Source organism: Alosa sapidissima, chromosome 11 (genome assembly GCF_018492685.1).
Source record: "Alosa sapidissima isolate fAloSap1 chromosome 11, fAloSap1.pri, whole genome shotgun sequence".
Taxonomy (NCBI): Eukaryota; Metazoa; Chordata; class Actinopteri; order Clupeiformes; family Clupeidae; genus Alosa; species Alosa sapidissima.
In genome coordinates, this window is record NC_055967.1 from 1,825,479 (window position 1) to 1,848,308 (window position 22,830).

Sequence of the window (22,830 nt, forward strand, 5' to 3'; positions counted from 1 at the left end):
TTCTAGCACCTATCTCCACTGGTCTTGTGTGTGTTTGCCAGCCACGTTCCCTTACTTCTGCTATTAGTTCTCCTCCATTTCTTCAAATGGAATAGTTAGGTGAATAGAGTAGACAATGCACTCACATTCCGAATTCAAAACCATGTCCTGTATAAGAACAGAACAGTCTCAACAATACACTCGCAGTTACCTTCTGACATCCATCAGGAGAGTTCAATCCCATACTTTGCCCCATCTTATTGTTTGCATTCGTCTCCAGGTGTAGCGGCCCTGGTTCAGGCTAGTTTTGTAACTAGATAGAATATGCATTAAAGAGCCATGACCCATACATAACTTTCAGTTTCCTTTTTCACCAACCCATTGACTGAGGTTCGAGTAAGTCCAGTAAGAAGAACATCATAAGTGGCTCCTACATGAATTTAATGCAATGTGGTTAACATCCATAGCCCATAGCTCTTTCCAGCTGATCCTCCTCTTAACACCATGCCAGTTCATCCATTATTTATCCTTGTTTCGCTTGAGACACAGCTGTTGAACGTCTAGTTTGCTCTTCTTGTTCGCAATCAAAGCTGGTTACCATCTGTCTCTTCTCCTGTGCTGTAGACTTACTCCATGCTTTTGAACTGGTACGAAGACAAAATCTTCTGCACCTGTCCAACAATATCCCTTCAGTCTTAACTGCTTCCTGTGGATTCCACTTCCTCCCTGTTTTTTCTGTTGGGGCAGAGATCTTGATGACTGGATCCTTGGAATGTGACATGTCCAGACTGGTCTTAGCATCAGAGGAGATCATAGTGTATACTTTCTGTGTACACAAGGGTCCACTAGGGTCTGTTTGATATAAATGAGAAGGTAAATGTGCAGCTGGTTAAGACGTCTGTGTACCCATGTGTGACTGATATGGTGATAACATCTTTGTCAGATTTATGCTACATGCCTGATTATTTTTGTCTTTTTAGCTCTATGTTGGTGGGAATGCTGCTCTTATGGGACAGAAGTTTGCATCTTACCCTCAGCTCATGGTAAGCTGGTACTTATTATCTGATAAGAGGATTGCCAAATATTGTGTGCATCTCTAATAGTTATTAAACATTTTTTTATTTTTATTGAATTTTATGCATTTTGCCCTTCAAGCCTTTCCATCATAGTACGGTGTCTTGTGGAATCCCGCTGGATTTTCTTGTTAAAAAAATTGTTTTTTTTTTTGCATATTTTGCTAGTATAGAGTCTAAGGAACAAGATTTTTTTGTCTTCAAATTTTCACAATCCATTTTCACACTTAACAAAAGTGGTCTAACTGCATACTGTTGCCCTGAGGCAACGGACAAAAAACCCAAATGACATCATCATTATTATATAATGTATAATTAAGACTCGGACTACTATCACAAATTTTTGGGTACTGATTCTGAATATCATATTCACTTAGCTGATTTTTGAGTTTTAAACCTGCTAATTAGCATTTTTAGCATAGTCTAAAACTGGCCTCCATAGGCAACATAGAACGGGTGAATAGGGTAAACATTTCAATTACAGACATCTGAATATTGGATAGTTAACATTGGATGTAGTCAGGTTTAGGTTTGCCTTCAGAACTTTTTCTGAATTCAGAGCCTTAAAAGGATGGCTTGTTCAAGTGCCAGTCCTCGGTTATGCCGATTTCAGTGGACCCTTTACCTTAGAGACGGATGCAAGCCATGCAGGATTGGAGGAAGTTCTGTCACAGGAGAAGGATGGGTTACGGTGACCAATAGCCTTTGATAGCCGGGGTTTGCGGCTAAGTGAGAGGAACATGTCAAATTATAGTGCCATGAAACTCAAACTTTTTGCAGTCAAGTGGGCAATCACGGAAAAAAATTGTGTGTATCTCCTGGGCAAGTTCACCGTGTACATTGACAACAATCCCCTCAAATACCTGCTGTCAGCAAAACTGGGTGCTCTGGAACTGTGCTGGATTTCTCAGCTTGCCCTCTTTAATTACAACATCAAATATCGTCCTGGGACAGCTAATCGCAATGCCGATGCCCTTTTTAGGCTTCCCACAAGCCCCACTAACGCGATCTGTGTCACATGGCCTGGATGCCCCCCTGCCGATTGCCATAGCCAACATGCAAGCCTCGAGTGCACCTATCCAAGACTCTTGGGTGGCAGAATCTTGTACAGTGGTCACCATCCCTGGTCGAACCAAAAGAGACCTGAAAGTCCTGCAAGGGACTGATTCCTGTATTTCCAGATTTCTGTGGTTTTGGCGACAGGGATGACCACCTACCCGTAAAGACCCCCACCTAGTCAATACGTCTTGGACAAGAGCATGTTGTGGGATGTTCATCTCCTTTTGGATCTTTGCTAGCTCCCTTCTTCACTTCCAGGAGTGGTTGAAGCCCTGATAAACACTCCTGCACGCCTTTATTGCTGCATCCACCCTGTCAATTTTTAAAGATTTCCCTGTAGCTAGATTCAAATTGTGGCCAAAGCAGCTGATCCAAACCGTTTCAGTTTGGAATGCAGCTTTCATGTTTGCAGCGTTGTCTTTTGTCACACTCACCACTGCGTTCTTGCTGATGCCCCACTCCTAACAGATTGTTAAATGTCATTTTGATGTTCTCACTGGTGTGGTCGAGGGGGAGGAATGCGGTTTCGAAGCAGGCTGATTTCAGCTCCCATCCAGTTGTTATGAAATGTATTGTTAAAGAAGCCCTATGCCCTATGCAAGCATTTTTCACGACATAGCTCCCCCTGCAGCTTCGGTAGCAAGTGACTGCTACGCTAAACCCCCACTAGCTAGCGAGCTAGCCATCAAGAAACCAAGCTAAACACATACAGGGCTCACAATAAAACGGTTGAGCAAACACATTGTTCAAGAGACTATCAAACCACATTACAAAAACAAAGTTCACCCAAGGGTAGGCTACTTACAATTTCAACAGCAACAAAGCCAAGTCGGAGTCCGTTTTGCAGTCTTCTTAGAAACTACAATCTGACTACATTTTCGAGTCCTTCCGCCGAGTCACATCCGGATTTCTTTGGTCCGAGACCAGAAAGTTGCATATTCGGTTTTTCCGCGGAGAAGCACTAGGGGGAGACAAAGCACCCACCAAATGACCCAAAAAGTGTTGTAGAACCATCAGAACGACTCTCAACCTGCATAATTAAGGTAATTTTTGCTAAAATTGTTGCACAAGGCTTCTTTAAGCTCTCTGTCACTCTCGTCCAAAGATCAGTGGTAAATGCAAGATGTTCCCCTTCCTGAAACAAGCTCGTGACACCAACCTTGGTCTTTAGGTAGAGCTTCGGAATCGCTTTCTCTAAAAAAAAAAACTGTCTCCGAGGAATTTTATATTTTGGAGCCAGCGTTTTAACAAACGCACAAAATCCTGCCCTCTCCACCATTCTAAAAGGCATCATATCTTTAGCAATAAAATAAGTCAGTGCATCTGTGATGGCTTCTGCCTCATGCTCTACTGCCTCATCTGCCTTCCTTTTTCTGCTCAAAGTTTTAAACATGCTCAGCTGTCTTTCTGTATCTTTTACTTGACCACGTTTCCTGGATGCTGCCTAATCACCAGAAAAAAATATAAAAAGATGTCAATGTAAATATAAGGCTATTTTCACATTACTGGTCACTTTTATTATCTGGTTTGCACCAATGTGGCTTCTAAAATAATCCTAGTTTAGGCCTAAACTATAGTAACTCTAGGTTTAAATAGGGTTTTAATAGACCATTCTGACCTGTCAATTAAGCCTAGAGGAGTATCAGATTGTCCGATACACCCACATGTAATTTGTAATTTGGCTACCATACCACCATAAGGGGGGAGACTCGTTTAAAAAATGTCTCGCATCTGCTGTTACATTGTATCACTGTGCCAGCCACCCAAAAGTTTAACGGCAGTGCTAGTGCTAACGAACAATAATCAGTCTGTGCTACTCTTCTGTTCATCATGATGACACTGCCACAAATCATTTATTCATTCCTTCATCTTCTACGCTAACGGCCTTACCAGATATGTTAGACAGGTACTGTAGGCTATAGCAGTGTTTCTCAACCGTTTTCCGACCAAGGACCACTTAAGCAATAAAAAAAAATCACGGGCCACCTAGCAAAAACAAAACAGTAGATCCTTCAACATTACACAATAGGCCTACTCACTGAACCACCTTGGTTATTGTCTTTACACCTTGCTTATTGTGTAAGAGGATTCATATGATTTAACTGGCGTAGCTTACATAGGCAGTGTTGCAGAACTGTTTGGATTCACATACAAGTTGGTTCAATATTGCAAACAACTCATCTATATTTACCACGTCTGCTCGCGGGCCACTTGGGATAGCTTGCGGACCACTAGTGGTCCCCGGACCACACTTTGAGAAACACTATAGCACTCTATAGGGCTATAGCACTCAACTTATGACATCATCTTATGCTAAACCTATAACTAATGTTATCTGCCTACCCTCTCCACGATAACAAAATGATTTGGGTGATGAATTCTTAGGTGAGAAGCCAGGTTTGTGGTATTTCCACCTTTGGCTATCACTTCACACTGCACTCTCTGCATACCGGGGCTTCCTGTACCAGATTGCCGTCCTTTCTGAGCCCAAAATATTCCCATACGGGAGAAAACGCTGTTTTGGCTGGGGGAAAAAGTTGTAAAGATTATCCATATTGCTACTCGCGACGCTAGTAAGTTAGCAGGCGTACCGGAGCGTCGCAGGAAAAAATGACAACAAACGTCGCTATGGTGATCACACAGTTGTGTGTGTGACTTTTAGGAGGGAGGGAGAGAGAGAGAAATGGAGTGAGCGCATGAGAGAAACAACACGCACAAAAAGCCTATTTATTTAAAAACGATTGTGTCATATGATAATAGCGTTTATACATTATTTATATGATATTCACATTTTCTTATTTTATCATTGCGGTGATCATAACACCGGTAAATCGTGACACCTCTAATCTACGGTATAACAAAGAGTAGAACCACCAGTTATCATCCAGAGGGGAACGGTCAATTTGAATGTTTCAACAACTTCATGACTTGCTCAGGACCGTACCCCCTGACAGGGCTCGAAATTAACGATGTCCCGACGTCCCGGGGACCATAAAAAATGCTTCCGGGACACAATAGAATGATGTCTGGGACAACTCTGGGACAGTAGAAAAAATGGCAAAGCAAATTTCAAAATAGGCACTTTTTTCCTAAACTGTTCACATGGGAATCTAAACGTATCTTTCTCGTCTGGATAAAATGATACAACATTTGACCTGGCGTAACGGACAGCTGGCAAAAGCAGCGTCAGCCAGCTGATCTGTAAATAAGTGGTTTTGTAGCCTACACGCAGCCTTACAACACTGTTTAGGCTACTGCTCTTCAAATCATGGTAGGCTACAATGTTATTTTTGGTACAAATATAGTAAGATACCGAAATGGGCTGGGTGCTTGCGTTTCCTTAGGAATCCGCCATTTAATTGGTTAAATGAATATTAAGTGATGGCGGTAGGCCTAATGGGTCACTTTCCGATATAGAGGTTAACTTACCTAACTAAGGCAGGCAAATGGCATTTGTTTTCATGACAGACGAGATGACAGTCCTCTCTGACTAAAACGCTGCGTGTTTTCTGTCAGTGACAGACAAACGTCACCAATATCATGCTGAGCTAAATAGCCTACTGCAACTGCGATTTGACAAAACGATAGTGTTGCAAGGTAGCCTATAACAATGATAACAGTTATTTAAGTTAGCATTTGACATTTCGCTGTGGCAGTTCTAAGGCTAGGGGTGTCCAAACTGCGGCCCGCCACGCACTTTAATCCGGCCCGCCGAGCATTTATTAGTTTATCATAGATCCGGCCCGCCACGCACTTTAATCTGGCCTGCCGAGCATTTAGGTTATCATAGACCGCTCGCTATGTTTTCCATCAATAGACGACGTTGTGGCAACTGCAAATTGCTTTACACTCTTCTTAGAGAACGTTTACAATGTCAAAACAGCTTGTTACATCGGGATAGTTGCAGCAGATCTAACTCCGTTTTGCTACTTTATTTAATTGGGAATGCATTTGAGTGTGCACAAGAGGGTGAGAGTACGGCAGGAGAGTAGCCTATCTGACAGCTTCGTGGTAATTTCCCACGCTAATTGTTTTCACTGAGATCTGTGGCCATGACATCACACCAAACTGACATTGAAATTAAAGACACGTGAAAATAGATTATTGACGTAATGTTTTACAACCCTGTCAGTCAAAACGATGGACAATGAGAACGTTTAGTGCAACCTCAAAAAAGAGCCAAAAGCGCAATCTCTGAAAATGAGTGTTGTGTGAAACAGCAGATGATTAATGTTAATAAAATGGTGTTTAATAAATTGTTCAGATCTGTCATGGTGGACCAGAACGAGTTAATTAAGTGATGCAAGTTACTGATTATTATGCTGTTTATTATGTAGAATGGGAAAAAAACAAGAACTTGAATTTGGGACACTGGTGGTTAAGTCCGGGACAGTGGCAAGTAGAATTCGGGACAGCTTCGGGACACTGAGAAAAAAAGTTAATTTCGAGCCCTGCCCCCTGAAAAGAAGTGTTAATGGCCCCAGTTGCTCCCTCAGCTCCTGTTCGCCTATAATACCACCGTGCACCAGTCCACACAGCACTCCCCATATGAGCTGATGTTCGGTCAGAAGCCACAGTTACCAGTTGACCACCTACTTGGAAATACTGGAGGTGACCACGGGGACAGTCCACCGACTGATTGGGTGGTGCAACATCAAAAGTACCTGACTTCTGTATATGCTAGTGCTAGGAGACACTTAGAACAGGCTGCGGCATATCGTAGGCATGGTGGTTCTGACACAGTACTCATATTACCACCTGCCACTCTAGTCTTTTGCAAGAACCATTTTCACGGTTGCCACAAAATCCAGAATACATGGGCGTCCACAAAGTATGACATTGTGGAGTGTCTGGATGGAATTGGCACACACTATAAGATCAGGTCGAATGGGAAGAGGGCCCCCTTAAGACCATGTATCGCTCCGAGCTTAAACCTGTTCCCACCAGTCAAGATTCATCCAGCCCACCAGCACTGGCTGCTCCACAGCCTCATGGGGATATCGGGAGGGAGCCAGGCCTCGGTAACCCTGCAGTTGGAGACCCGTTGAGGGTAGCCATAGTCCACACCAGGACTAGTGCTTAGCATCACATTGACCAAAATGGTGTCAACTCTAGCCATTATCACCTGTCCAAGGCTTATTTGAAGGGCATACCTCCAGGTAACCCTGAAGTTGGAGACCAGCTGAGGGTAGCCGTAGCCATAGCTCACCTCAGCACTAGCACTGAGCCTTCCAGGGGCCAAGATGGTGTTAACTTTAGCCTTGACCAACTGTTCCAGGCTCATTTGGAGGGCGTACCAGATGTCCAACCCCCCACAAACAGCGCCAGCCACCCTGCAGTGGCACCTTTTAGCACAGACACTTTGGAAGAAACAGAGCTGGCCCCAAGCATAGCAGCAGGTGAAGATTTTCCAATCGTGCGCCCCCTGGAGGAGTTGAGTCTGGTCCCTGATCCGGTTCTATCCCTCCGACATTATACTCATAATACTGCCGGACATCATTCAAACCCCTTCCACCTCCCACAGTCTGTTTCACATGAGTTCTCTGCCAGTGTAGCAGAAGTAAATGTTTCCCCCATCCCCTTCAGGCCTTGTCAGTAGATAGGTATGCTACAGTGAACTTTAAAGCCAGGGATGTATGTGGAAAGGCTGACCTGCAGCCCTGGCGCACACACCCACCCGTGGGTGCTGATCATATACTTAGGTTCCTCTCTGGGAGAACAATGCCGGTCATTTGAATTGTTTGGCGCATGGGTGCTTGTGGTTGTTGTCGCTGGAAGAACATGGCTTGACTCTAAGACTGGTGACTGTAGAGTGTAATGCTGCCATTGTGCTAGCATTTTGGCAGGCTTCCAAAAGTCGTGGTGCGTTGTTGCTGTTACCCCATTGCTTCTATCGCACGCCCGGCCTGTTGGCTGTGGATAACCCATTGCTTTTAAAGAGAGCAAATACACACGGTTTAGTGTCTGACAATGTTTTCCCTTGAGTTATTTGTTTTCTTGTATTAGTTCAGGCTGTGAGAGGGCCATCCGTGGTTTGTCTGTTTGTTTATTGTTTATTGTTAAAAGGATCCCCATTAGCTGTCACCAAAATGGAACAAGCTAGTCTTCCTGGGGTCCACAACAAGAAAAGATCACCTACTGTAACACTGACAATTCAAAAGCAGTAAAACATTGCACATCATTATAAACACCATCAAAAAATATTCAAAAAAAATTACAGTATTCCATTCATTATTACATTCATACAGTAAATCCAATCAATGTCCAATCCCTACAAATTTAGATAATGTATTCTCAATTGGTATTTAAAAGATACTTTGCTATTCATTTTACGTATATTCAGTGGACAATTATTCCAATGATTGATAGCACGATAAATAACTGTTTTCTTTAAAGCATTTGATTTTGGTCGTGGTAACATCAACTGGTCATCATCAGCTGACCTAGTCAAATGAAAATGAACCTGATCACACCTAACAATTTGGTTATATAAGAAAACAGGATGAAAAGAAAAGACAGTGTTTCTGAAAAATTTAGTTGTGTTGAAATCCAACCTATACCTTCTCTACCATTAACCAAGAGAGTCGACGGTGCATACTAATTGTGTTTGCTCTTATGGGACAATGTAATACTAACCTGGCCGCTCTGTTCTGTGCAGTTTGTAATTTCTTTAGTTGACCTTTAGATAATAGAATGACATGGCAGGTCAAGGAAAGCAAAGCATCAAGAAAAGCAAAGATTAAGAAATCGTTTTTGACATAGGCAACAAGGGAGGAGGTGTTTTTACACTTTTCAGACACTGAGAGTTTGGAAACTATGGATATTGTTTTAGAACCAACAACCTTTCTACATTAACTGTGGAAATAAGTGGAATTAATTGTCAAAAAATGAGAAGAAAATGTGAAAATCACTTTTCGGACTAGATATAATCGCTTATTTTAAAACATACAGATAAAAACACTAAAGATGGATCATGAAAATTTGAAGACAAAAAAAAATCTTGTTCCTTAGAGTCTATATTAGCAAAATATGTATATTGCATATTTTGCAATATTAATATCGCATATCTACAGTAGTGATGCATGAGCGGGTTCGAGTAAAATGTCTATGTAATGTTGCTGATTGCAGGTGGGTCGGGTCAAAATATATAGCTAAAAGCTATATAGCAGCGGTCTCAGTTGTAAATAGCTACAGTTAAGAACAAAATTATTCATACCCCTGGCAAATATTGATGTAATGTTGATTTTCTCTTGACCAATATGTTTGTTCTGACTGAAAATGACACTGCCACATGCCAAAAGGTTGTAAGACAATGTGGTAGAAAAATGGAATAAAAAAATAATTGTTTTTATCTTTTTTTTAAACATTTTTATGAAAAATGGCATGTCCAAAATTATTCATACCCTTTTTAAATAATCAATGGAAACATCTTTATTTACCATCAAAGCTCTCAAAATAGTTCTTATAGTACCTACCAAGCCTCTCCATGTCTCCACAATGATTTACGGTGTGTTTCCACACACCGAAATTTCGCGTCGCTCTCATTGAGGTTGAATGGAGACGAAATTCGCCCTGGTTGGGCGAAATGAAAGCGAATCGCCGAGGCAGCCGAAACAAAGTTGGCCAAAGTTTAACTTTATTTCAATGAGGACCATTCGAGAACCAATCAGGTCCGCGTCTTTGTGTTTGGAGGCGGGAGTTACAAAAAAGTCTGACCAAGATGGCGGAGACTACCTGAGCCGTAACACGAAAATGTTTGTGATTAAACTGTTTCTACACGAACATTGACACTTGTATCAACACGAATTGTGGATTATATGCCACACGAACTTAGTCAGAGCACATACACCACTAAATAGACCACTATATATGTTAGTTTAAGCACTCGATCTTTTTAGCTAGCTGACAGGCGAAATGCTAGTATTTTAGGACATTGGATTGCATTGTAAACCTAGCTAGACAGCTAGGCTACATGCTGCAACACAGGTATGAAATATATTATGTCTTATTGACCTTGTTGTTTCTATGAACATGAATTGTTGTTTATAGGCAACATCAACTTAGTCGAGGCATGAAGACCCCTGGATATCTTCATTAAGTACTTAAACGTTTGAATTAGCTGATTAGCCTAATTAGCTCGCTTGCCACCACTGGCTAGACACTGCAGGCAAAAGGTTAGCGGTTTCGCCGTCGCGCCCCCGAGGCGAAATTTCGCTGGCCGAAAATCGCGAGGTGTTTCGCTGTGTGGAAACCCACTGTTAGACTGCACCTTTTTAGCAGCAATCTGGGTTTTAAGGCAGGAATGATTATTTGCCATCATTTTGGCCTTGTGCTTTTTTCACTAATTGAGGTCTGGGCTCTGTGGATCTGCCCAAGGTTTCTTCCTTGGTAAAGGAGTTTTTCCTTGCCCCTGTTGCTCTTGGGTGCTCCTTGTTGGTGCCCCCCCCCCCCCCCCCCCAATCCCAATCCTCCCCCACCTTTCTTATGCAGCCCTTGCCACTTAATCTACTAAACCCCTCTTCTACTGCGCTTTTTACCCCCCCCCCCCCATAAATGCACAAATAGGCTGACACCAGACATAATTTCACTGCATTTCTTACTTCCAGTAACTATATGCATGTGACAATAAACTTCCTTGTATCCTTGTAGCATATATTTCCACACAGTAGTACTGTAGTTGTGGTTAGTCCAACGTTGTTTATTCAATGCGTATTTATTCATCTCCTGTTCTAAAAAAGTAAAAGATTCTTCAAAGCTACATAGCTGCTCTCAAATCTTTGGTCGATGTATTGTACCATTCATTATATAGTAGGTCATGGAAATTCATTTTTTTGTCAGGGAAAGTCAGGGGAACGTTTTGATGTGTTGATGTTTTTGACTAACGAACATCAAAACGTTAGTCAAAGTTTAAAAATGTTCTGCACCTTTTACTAAAGAATAAAGAAAATTAAGAAGACATCTGAGCTGCACCAGGCGTCTCTCCTTCTCTCTAACACTTTTTGGCTTTGGCTAAATATTTCTAAAATCATTTTAGTTTCACTAGTCACATGTTTTAACAAGGAACACTTGTTATTGAACTAATAACAGACGTGTGTCGAAAATTTACTTTATTTTCCATACGGAGAAATAACATATGCAGAGTCTAACCAAGGTCAATCTTGCCAAAAAAGCCCTCACACCTGAAAATACATGAGGCAAAAGTGCAAAACATCACAAAACTAACTAAACTAACACGCGCATATTTTTGTATTGCAATCATTGTAGCCTACAGTAACAGCATAAGCGCGTAACAGTCGTTTTACTCCCCGTATGCACTCATTATAAAGAACGTTTAACGTGTCCCAAAAACAGCTATCAACTAATCACCAAACGTCTTATAAACAAGTATTGCCAGGAGCAACACCTTGCAAAAAATGATAACAATAGGCCTAGGCCTTTTTATGGCTCTGCTCCTGCCTAGATTCGAACTCAGAGCTGCCTGAAAGTTGCAGACCTGTTCTGGAAATACGCGCATTAACCCACTCGACTGTCAGACAACGCTATCTGCTTCGAGTAGGCCTATTGGGTAGGACTGTAGCCTACACTGGTTGCTGTGGCACAGTCTTGAGTGACCGAATTCGTTTTCCTTTGTCATATGAATGCTGTCATTTTGTTAACATTACTGTTAAGGAGCTGCTGTAGGCAAAGGCTATATTTAACCTCGTTAGTGTAGTAAAACAAATCAGAACTATTCATGAGGTTTCTGGGCAGCATATTTATGTTCTGTTAGCAAGCGAACTTCTCATGACTGCCGACAAAGTAGCCTACTGCCAGCTGACGAAGCTCTCATTTTAAAACATTACTGAGAGACAGGCACTGTACAATCAAGACATCTTGCCACTGAATCCAAAACTATGTTTAACATTATGTACAAAGCTTATAGGCTACAGTGGACTAGCATGTTGCAGGGGCTGCTAAAAACACAGAGAAACGCACTGAAAACTCGGCCAATCACAGCCCTTGCTGTCGAATGCTCCGTCCGGTTCGACCGTGGAACGCCACAGCGGACTATGCTGCCCCCAAGCGGCTGTAGTTGTACTTACATTTCACCCAGCTGCGTGAATCACCTTGATGGTGAATGAAGTGTCAATTCTTAACTGGGACCCACTGTAGGCTACATCACGAAACCAAATAGTGTAACAAAGGCGAACACTTTAACAGGGGAAATTAATTGGGCATGAATCATTGTGCTGAACGGTATTTGTCAATGAGCAGAAACGCACACGACATTCAAACTGTTGATAAGATGTGCACTATGGAAACTGGTCTGTAGGCTAACATTGGACAAATAAATGACACTGACTCGCCATATCCTGACTCTGAAAAAACATTGTCTTGCTTTGCCGCAAACTCAGCAATGAAATCATAGGCCAGTTTGCAGGTAGCATAACGTCGTTTTCAATTCATAGAAGGGAGAGCCCAGTCTCTCCTGTGACATTGAGGTGCGCAAATAGTTTTTTAGTAGCCTGTTCAACTTCGAAAAGCTTCACCCGATGCCAGTCACTGATCGCAATTTCAAATTTCGGGAAGCTTTGTTCAATCTTTTTAACTTTTAAGTGCAGTAGGCCCCTATCTGCCCCCTTTGGAATTATATCTCGAGCCTATTATAAGGTCCAGTGCATTATGTCCTGGGATTCGGACGTGCTCAAAAAGAAAAGAAAAAAAACACTGTTTTTATAGATGGTTATGAGGAGCAATATGAGTCTGAACTCCGTGTCATTCAGACTCAACCCTCTTGTTGCTTTGATATCTTTTTCGTTGTCGTTTGAACGTCGGCAAGCAGGCATGTTGCGGTTGCAATTTAAGTGAAATGTCTACAGTAGGCCTACGACATGCAACATGCTTGTTAGGCTGGGCTACTGTCTTGTACAGGTAAATGTTCAACAATTGCTGGTGTGCAGGCTAAAATGAATTAGCTAAATCATTTGTCCAGCTGTTTAAAAAAAAAATTGTGCTACATTCAAACGCAAAAGGTGCTTTGATATCTTTTTTGTTTGAACGTCGGCAAGCAGGCATGCTGCGGTTGCAATGAATGAGGATAATTGGTTTTATCTACGGATTTATTTTTTGCATTATTTTGAATATGACTCGCTCCAGTCTCAACAGCACGTCTACTTTTTCCACACGCATCTAAGTTCTAACACACATCCCCTCTCGCTTTCTCTCTTTCCATCCCTGCGCACGGGGCTTTTTTAAAGGAGCTGCACCATTTTACAACAATTGCATCTACATTTTCATATTAGAATGTTTTGTCTGTTTAAGTGTAAGCTTAAACTACCGTGATCAATTCAAGTTCCCGTGCCCCCGCTGAAAGTCTCATGCGCTTATCGTTACACTATCACATCTATAAGTAACCGTGACAAATAGGGTGATATATAAACTCACGCTATTGTATTATCATATATGTTTGGTAATGGCTCACTGCGTCATGGAAGCAGTTAAGTCAAGTCGCATCAAAAATAGTAGTGGTAGAACTCCGAAGTGATACATTGTGGTTGTTTGTGTCAACTGCAGTTTGTGCCATTTCTGCTGAGAAAATGGGGTGGGTGATTCATGAAGGAACCAGTCCAAACTTAACTGGGACCCACTGTATGTAACTGTTGCTGTTTGCTGTTGCATTTTGACATTGTAAACGTTATCTAACAAGAGTGAAAAGCAGCTTGCAGTAAAGCTACTATTTATTGGCTAAATGTTAGTTCCTCTTCATCTTCAGCTAACTCCACAGACAGTAAAATAAACTCTCAGGCTTGTGGTTTTAGGTTTTGCGGCTTCTGTTACGTGACATCGGCCCCCCACAAAGGTAAACACTATATGCATAGTGCACATATGCACTAAAAGCCATATTTGGCAAGACCAGTGGCCGAGACCGAGACAAGACCAAGTCCAAATACTAGCGAGTCCGAGACCATAGAAAAACATTCTCGAGTCCGGACTCGAGTCCAAGACCGGACTCGTACTACAGCCCTGCTACTTATTTCATTTTTAAAAAATACTGTATAAGAGACTTTCATTAGGAAACAAGATAGTTAGGCCTATTTAAACAGACAATGTCCCACCTTGATCAAAACTTTGTTATGGGAAAAATTGTGTTAAAAATGATTATCGGCTGATATATCAGTTATCGACTTTTGAAACTCTCAAATATTGATATCAATATCGGCCTTCAAAATATCATATCGGTCGGGCTCTAGTACCAGAATAACATTAGCAAGCTAGCATTATGTAGGTAACCTAGTTAAGAATTAAAACAAACTTTAGCAAGATCTAAAACATAAAACAAAACTCTTAACTTGCTTGGCAAGTTGCTTGGACTTGTTTGGAAGGACTGCCATCCTTCACTATATCCCCTATGAAATCCTTCACCTTGAGATTTCTTGTATGTTGGTTGCTTTGTTTGACAGTTTCTCTGCCAAGCAAAGCTGTCTTCTCTGTTCCTTTTCTTCATTCACCGAGTTGTGTGGGGAGGCCAACATCAGAAAGAAACTGAACTTGTTTGGTCTGCTTGTGTGCATTCCAAGTTCTGATTGGCTCACAGATAGAACCTTATAAAACCAAGTTAGAGTTTGACTTTGCAGATAGACCTTTTTGGTTTTCCAGATAAAAAAAATGCAAAAAACACCTTAGATAGTGTAAATAAGTTACCCCATAATAAGAATGTGTTTATAACTCACTGTGAATAACTAAAATCTTATAATTCCAAGGGGACTGTGTGTGCGTGCGTGCGTATGTGTGCATGCATACAAACATAACTGTAACTGATAGATGTTTGTCTCAGGTTCTGCTTTGTGGACCTGTTGGGCCTAAGCTGCATCAGTTACTGGATGATCAGATTGTAGTTCCTCCTCAGTCCCTTCAAGAGACTGATGAGTTCCACCTTATTCTGGAGTATCAGGCCGGTATGGAATTAATTTGAAGTTATTATGCATCTACAGCTAAATCCACTGCTTTTCAACAAGTTGTTGAACATGTTTCTTTGTCCTAAAGGGGAACAGTGGGGCATGACACAGGCACCTCAAGCTAACCGTTTCATCTTTTCCCATGATGTGGCCAATGGGAAGATGAGTTCTATGGAGATTTTTGCTGCCAGCATTGAAGAGTTCCAGCCAGAGTTGGTAGTTCTCTCTGGCCTGCACATGATGGAGGGAATGGGAAAGAATCTGTGGAGAGAACGGCTCAAAGAGGTTATAATTTCAGTTATACTTTGTCAAAATGTTTATTCACAGAAACAACACACTGGAGTCTGGAGCCTGTCAGACACTTTTGTAGTTTGACATACCTTGACTTTCTATTTTAAAACAATGGGCCTCTTTCATCAATTGTTCTGATGAAGAAACATGTTCTTAAAACCCACTTACACCATTTTCACAATGATTGTCTTTAATCAATGTTTTCTTATTTGGGATTTGTTCTTAGGTGAACATAATCTAGTAACATTCAAGAGCACTCTTACACACTTTTGAGTGCTTACTTGTTTGAGCAAAATAACTGGATATTGAGTCTTCATCAATTTCAAGGTTATGGGACTTTATATATATTTAACATAAATAATCCCAACAAATAACTATTCAACGCATGTTTAATATGTATTTTTTGAAAACATAAAAGTAGCTAAATTGAGTTGAATCACTTGAGCTAAATTGAGTTGAATCAATTGAGTAGTTACAAAAGGTACAAATACCAATGTAAAATGAGACACAGCGATTTTGTAAGCATATCCAGAATTAACTGATGACTTAGCTGATAACTGTTTTTTTGTGTATGTGAAGGCTGTAGTGGCCATCTCTGATGTTCGCAAACAGATTCCCATTCATCTGGAATTGGCCAGCATGACTGACAAGGAATACATGAGCAGCATCATGCAAGAGGTAAATGTGTAGGTTTAATATACGTTTGCTAGTCAAAAGTTTGGACACACCTAGTCATTTGCAGTTTTTTAATGTCACATTTTTACATTATAGAATAATAAGCCAATAACAAGCCAAAAAGTATCAACAAAGCAAAAGGTTTTATATTGCACCCTTTGCTTTGCTGCTGATTTTGCAGGTCAACACCTGGAATGGTTTTTCAACAGTTTTGAAGGATTTCCCATATGTTAAAGGAGAATTCCGGTGTGATATTGACCTAAAGTGTGTTGAAACATGACTCATAGCTCATCTCGGCTTGTCCCCTGCCGAGCCGATGCTACCAACAGTTTTTCGATGGGGGTGCCTCGGGCATCGGCCTAGCCATGCAAATAAATCACTGTTTTACACCATTTACGAGGCTCAAAGTAGCTCCACACTTCATTGGTAGACTTCCGAGGGCCTTGACATTTAAAACGAGACACTGAGAACTTTGAAAAAGCACTGGTAGTTTATTTACAAGACGATTTATACAGACAGTACCTAGCAGCAACTGGAATCCATGCATTTCCACAGAATTATTTTTGGAATCTGATCCCTTATCATACCGGTTCATTCCTACTCGTCGCTCCATTTATCGTGACTAAATTCAAGATGGCGGCGAACGGTAAACTTTGTGAGGTAGTAGAAAATAAATTAACTTTGGCTTTTATTTTGAAACTTGTCTTCACGGCCCTCATGTCATTCACACTCTTGGAGAGTGAAAATAGTCTTTTGAACGTATGCACCGCTATCACCTCTGGTGTAACCAGTTATATTTGTGGAAGCTAATTGTGTCCGCAAAGTTTTAAAAAGTATTAAAAGGTTGGAAAATGTACTAATTGTACATTTTATGAGGTATTACATTTCTTAACTATTTTTTAAACAGGGAATATCCAAATCGCTGCTCCTAGACTTAAGTCCAACAGTGCAACAGTGCAAGAATAAAGTCTAGAGACCAGTATAAAATAAATATGGACATATAAAAACTATATCAGTGCAAGAATGGTTTGACGTAATAGGGTTACAGCCATTATACAAGTATTGATTATAAAGCATTAAGTATTAAGTATAGGTATAAGTGTGGCCACAATCCGGCTGTGGGATGGAGGGAGGGGTTATGCATATGAGCTAATATAGCATGCAAACAGTGAAGCAGTAAGACAGTGGTAAAAAGTGGCTAGTGGACAAACAGTACACAAACATGGAGAGGGTGGAGAGGCAAACAGACTATGCAGAGAAGTCTATCTCTCCTCTTCCCTTTAAGTAAGGCATTGAACAGTTCAATGGCCCTGGGGACAAATGACTTCCTCAGTCTGTCTGTTGTGCAAGGCAGTGAGCGAAGTGTCCAGCTGATCAAGCTCTTCTGCTTTGTAATAGTGCTGTGGAGTGGATGACACTGTTTTGTCCAAAATGTTGATCAGTTTGTTCAGGGTCCTTTTATCAGATATTGAAGTGATGCACTCCAGTTCAGCTCCTACTACAGAGCCAGCTTTCCTTACCAGCCTGTCAAGTCGCCCAGCATCCTTCTTTGTGCTTCCTCCCCAGCATACCACTGCATAGAAGAGGACGCTGGCAACAACTGACTGGTAGAACATCCTGAGGAGCTTGCTGCACACATTGAAGGACCGCAGCCTCCTCAGGAAGTACAGCCTGCTCTGCCCTTTCTTGTAGAGTTCTTCAGTATTGGCTGACCAGTCCAGTTTATTGTCCAGGTGGAGACCCAGATACTTGTAGGTGCTTACCACCTCCACATTGACCCCAACAATGGAGACTGGTAGCAGAGCGGGCTTAGACCTGCAGAAATCCACCACCATCTCCTTGGTCCTTGAAGTGTTGAATTGAAGGTGATTGAGTTTGCACCATTGCACAAAGTCCTCCACCAGGCTCCTGTACTCCTCCTCTTGCTCGTCCCTGATACACCCCGCAATTGCAGTATCGTCAGAAAACTTCTGCATGTCGCATGACTCGGTGTTGTAGCAGAAGTCAGATGTGTACAGGGTGAACAGGACTGGAGAGAGCACAGTTCCCTGTGGGGCTCCGGTGCTGCTGATCACAGTGTCCGAGAGACAGTTCTTCAGTCTAACTGTGGTCGCTCGGGTAATCTGTAATCCAGGTTACCAGGTGAGCGTCCACACCTGTGGACTGAAGTCGTTGTCACGTCATTGTTCGTGGTCACCATGTGGGGGAGGGGTGCAATATCCAGTGATGGTGGGGGGGGCGAAAGCCTGTTGGGGATGACCACCTCCTTGATGTCCCTGTCAAGGCTGCCATGGTCGTGGACACCTCAACAGGCACAGGCAGGGAGGCATCAGGCGGGGGCAGGGCGTGGGGTGATTGGATGTCACCGGGATGCAGAGCTGGAGAGACTGGGAGATGGGGGTAGGGCAGGCACGCAAACAAGAGCAGTGTCTGAGTCAGCAGGGGGTGGTGGACAGACCACTGCCATTGGAGCTGGTGCAGGGCAATCAAACCTGTTGTAAAAGTGGTTCAACTGGTTCGCCCTATCCAGATCTCCCTCCACAGAGCTGCTGCCCTTCTTAAGGCCAGTGATGGTCTTCATTCCATACCTCCTTGATCTTGAAAGATCTGACCCCCAGTCAGTCCTCAGTTATGCGTCAAATCGATGGCGTAGCCCCACAGAGCCCTGTGCATTGCTGTGTAGCCTCTCCTAGCTTACGGCTGATGAAAGCCTCTTGACGGTTTGTGCACACATAATTTGTGTGCTATAAGTGGGGTAATAGACTGTGAAGATTGCCTCAAAAAGGACCCAAAGCTGTCATCTTTGCCCATATGAGGAGATCCTGGAGATATCTGAAGCTAACTACTTATTGCAAGTTGCACTGCAAGTTAGCTCCCATGTAGAGAATATCAGAGTTCCCCGTCTTAACGTACCGAAGATCACTAAACTCAGTCAAAGTCAGATGACAAAAGTGTGTAGGGCAAAACGTCTGTATTTCAGACTTTTTCATCACTGCGAGAGTTTAACAGGTGCGATTGCACAGTTTTAAAAACAAATGTTAAGGGTTGTTTTAAGAACATGTTTGTGCATGCCCATACCCAGCCACTCTGAAATAGACAAAGGTGATTCAAAACGAGTCAGAAAGTCGAGACAGGACCCATCGTCAAAATTTCGGTGTCCACCACTCTGAGTCTCTTTTCTTTTTTGACTTGTCTTATGCAAAGCTGTTGTTAAAGGCTGTTGTTGAAGGCTCCAGCAGGCTTGATAGGTTCACCCTTTATTTGCCCAGCATGGGTCATTACGCTTCAGCCAAATCCACTGGCTGCTGCTTTCTGCTGCCTCCGAGATTCCGCTAATGGTCTTCCTCAAGGCCTGACCACAGCTCCCGAGCTCTTTTAGCAGTCTGATGGTAGACAATGAAAGTAATTGTGGGTGGATATAATTACTTGAAAAAAAATTACAGCAGACTTCGGCAGAATTCTAGGTATTCAAGATTCAGGCTTTACTTTACAATAACGCGCGTCAAGGGAGAATACAGCCTTCAGTTCAGAAGCATCGACTACCATTCTAACTACTACCGGAGGAGACTGGCCTTTTATGCTCAATTTGCAAGGTGGTTCAAGAGGATGTCATAGGTACAACATCCTGTGATTGGCTTTCTCTTCCCGCCGTTCAGTCAGCCACACCCAGACACACCTACACACACCTATTTGCCATTAACATATTAGGCAGGCTCCTCAGGTAGAAATGTTATACAAGATGTTCTAAACATTCTTACACTTAATTCATTGTACTCCTTGTACTGAGACTATAAAAATGATACCAAACATGAATACATTTACAGTTAATAACACAAACATATAATTCAGCTAAAGTTTTAACCTAGGGTCTTTGTCTACCCAAAGATAGAACAAAGGAGCTTGTGGAACAGATGGTATAAGCAAAAGGTGCCCAGTGGGGAGCATTTTACACCTACATCTGCATTGAATAGATCAAAGCAAGAAAGACAGAATGTTTCAATGTAAATGGAGCTAAGCCTCCATCTAGTCTGGAGCAAGAAAATGTCATAAAAAAAAAAATTCCATCAACAAAGCCACAAATCCTCTGCATCCTACCTCAACTGGATAGACTTTGGTGTTGGTGATAGACACGCTGCTTTGCTTCTGCTGCTAGCTCTGCATAACGTAGCTTCTTACGCTCATAGGCCTCTTCTATCAGGGGACTGTGAGCTCAATGCAAAGGGGACCTCAGTACCAGGTCTGGCCAACAAATATGCAGACTTATCATGCTTATTATAATAGGTCTAGTATGAAGTGTCCATTAGGTCTATGAAATATTCAGAGATGTCTGAAAGAAAACTCATATAGGTTGCTAGATTAATGCTAGGGTACTTGGGATGGTTGCTAGGGTGTTGCTAGGGTTGATGGTGGTTGCTATGCTAAATGAAGCGGTTGCTATGCTGGTTGCTTGGGTAATGATGTTGGTTGCTGTGACTGTTGTTAGGTTGACATTATAATAGTGGTTGTTAGGTAGTTGCTAGCATAATTAAGATGGTTGTTAGGGTAAACATAATGGTTTCTAGGTAGTAGAGAAAGAGAGCCTTTGAAGTTAAGCAGTTAACCCTTAGTGGCCGACAGATTGCGTCGAGCAGTACTTGTCTCACAGATGTGTCATATCACATGAAAGAGTGCAATGCAAATGAAATGCAGAGACCAAATTTCCCTCACAGGATCAAAAGAGTATATATACTTCTATATATTTCTTAGTTGGACGAAGCAATTAAAAAGACTACCCTATAGAAACTAGGCCTAGTCATTCACACTGAGCCCTTTCACACTGCCAAAATCCCCGCATTTTTGGCGGTACGAAGATGTCTCGCCAAATTTACTACCAAGCACCCATTTTGCTGAGAAAATTTATTTCGGCACCAGTGTGAATGCATTAGTATAGTATAGTATAGTATAGTATAGTGTATATACTCTTTTGATCCCGTGAGGGAAATTTGGTCTCTGCATTTATCCCAATCCGTGAATTAGTGAAACACACACAGCACACAGTGTACACACAGTGAGGTGAAGCACACACTAATCCCGGCGCAGTGAGCTGCCTGCATCAACAGTGGCGCTCGGGGAGCAGTGAGGGGTTAGGTGCCTTGCTCAAGGGCACTTCAGCCGTGCCTACTGGTCGGGGTTCAAACCGGCAACCCTCCGGTTACAGGTCCGAAGTGCTAACCAGTAGGCCACGGCTGCCCCATTAAAGGGGAATCTGGGGGGGGCATTTTGATGCTACATCATGTCCAGCCCACCACAGGAGATTGCAAATCTGACTGATCAAAAGCAGCAATAGCAGAGACAGCACATTATGACAATCCTTAAATTCACAAAGTCTCCAGTAATTTAACGCCTGCTAGAGTTGACTGTAGTTCGGTATGCAATCGGTTGCCATAATAGGCTATCCTAAAATCCAGCGATAAAACAAAGCATGAACTCATGAGCGTCTGTCCTATCTGTCCTATCCTCTGATTTTAATGTTTACAGATATCTAGGCGATATTTGTAACATTTATTTTGTATTTGGCCAGTTATAAATTCATGTATTGAACACATTGTGAAACCTAAACCTAAAGTTGGAGACATGCATATAGACATTGCTGCAAATTTAAAACCGGATTACTCTGGAATGGCCAACTGTACACCTTTGTGTTCGGTAAGGTCTGCTGTTTATTCTGATATATGGTTTGTCATGTGTTGAGAAGTTTGTGAAGTATTCCACCGAGATGAATGGGTAGGGAGATGGGCACAGAATGTAATATGATTAGATTAAAGTTACTTTTCTCGCAAACCGTTTACCATAACAACTAGCGACTAACATTGTTTAAAAGCTGAGAAAAAGGCTCTTTCATGTGATACATGTGATATCTGTGTGATGATGAGTAGGCTACTTTGCGAGTAGAATGGTTGAATTTGGACGCACTCTCTTTTTTGCCGTGTGCTGTCACTTTCTCCACTGCGTAAAAGACTACATTAATTTGCGCTGTGAATGCTAAGCTTAATTTGCCAGGCCATAGGCTAAATAAAAATCGCTAGTCAGACGTAACGCAGAATTTTGAAAAAAGGGGGCACCAAGGCCACAGTAGCCTGTGAAATTTCGGATTTTCAAAGGGGCATCATGGCCAACGCAGGGGGCAACTCTTCTCTTCAATTTCCCTTACAAATTACTTTTTATTGTCTGAAGACATCGATCGCAAGAATCTAACATTCTAAGCAAAAGCGACAAAGCTACTTTACTTGCATTTGTAGGGTACTAAAAATGTGTGCAACAGCTAACCAAAGTGTTGTCGGTTCTCCCGCCATGGTTTTGGAAATCACACACCTGCTGTATCTGACTCACTCTACACGCCCCCTGTTGCACGTCACGTTTTAATTTGCTAGCTGATCCTGCCTCCTGGCTCCCCAAAATGCCGGATCATGTGAACAGATTACCAGGCCGGCAAATTTTCAACTCGTTTTCAGACACACAATCCTGCAAAAAGACGTCTCCCCTTCCCGCAAATTTTGCTTGATCTCTGTGTGAAAAGGGCTACTGTTATTTTTTGTCAATAGGCAAAATACATAGTAGCTTATTGTTTAAAAACGGAAATTATTTGAGAAATCGTGATTTATCTTGAGATCGGATAAAAAAAATAGATTAAAATGGAGAATTTGTCTGCAGCACTGGAGACTTGAGATTAATGGCAGCAGTGTGCTTTCATGAAGGTAATTGGTGATTACTTTAAAGAATCTAAAATATGAAACTTTTTTTTCTAATATTTTTGTGTTATGTTGTAGTTTAGATCATTT

At 42.0% G+C, this 22,830-nt stretch overlaps 1 protein-coding gene across 6 annotated transcripts in view; it reads left to right on the top strand.

The window, feature by feature from the left end:
- Window positions 1-22,830, top strand: part of adpgk (ADP-dependent glucokinase) — a 41,398-nt gene that overhangs the window by 14,473 nt on the left and 4,095 nt on the right. For 4 of the 6 annotated variants that reach the window (XM_042108802.1, XM_042108801.1, XM_042108803.1 and 1 more), the window contains 4 exons: window positions 960-1,022; window positions 14,926-15,046; window positions 15,135-15,331; window positions 15,917-16,015. In XM_042108802.1, coding sequence (XP_041964736.1) covers window positions 960-1,022; window positions 14,926-15,046; window positions 15,135-15,331; window positions 15,917-16,015 — 480 coding nt within the window. Of the gene's footprint in view, window positions 1-726; window positions 853-959; window positions 1,023-14,925; window positions 15,047-15,134; window positions 15,332-15,916; window positions 16,016-22,830 lie in introns of all 6 variants that reach the window. The other 2 variants (XM_042108804.1, XM_042108805.1) reach the window with 1 other exon arrangement.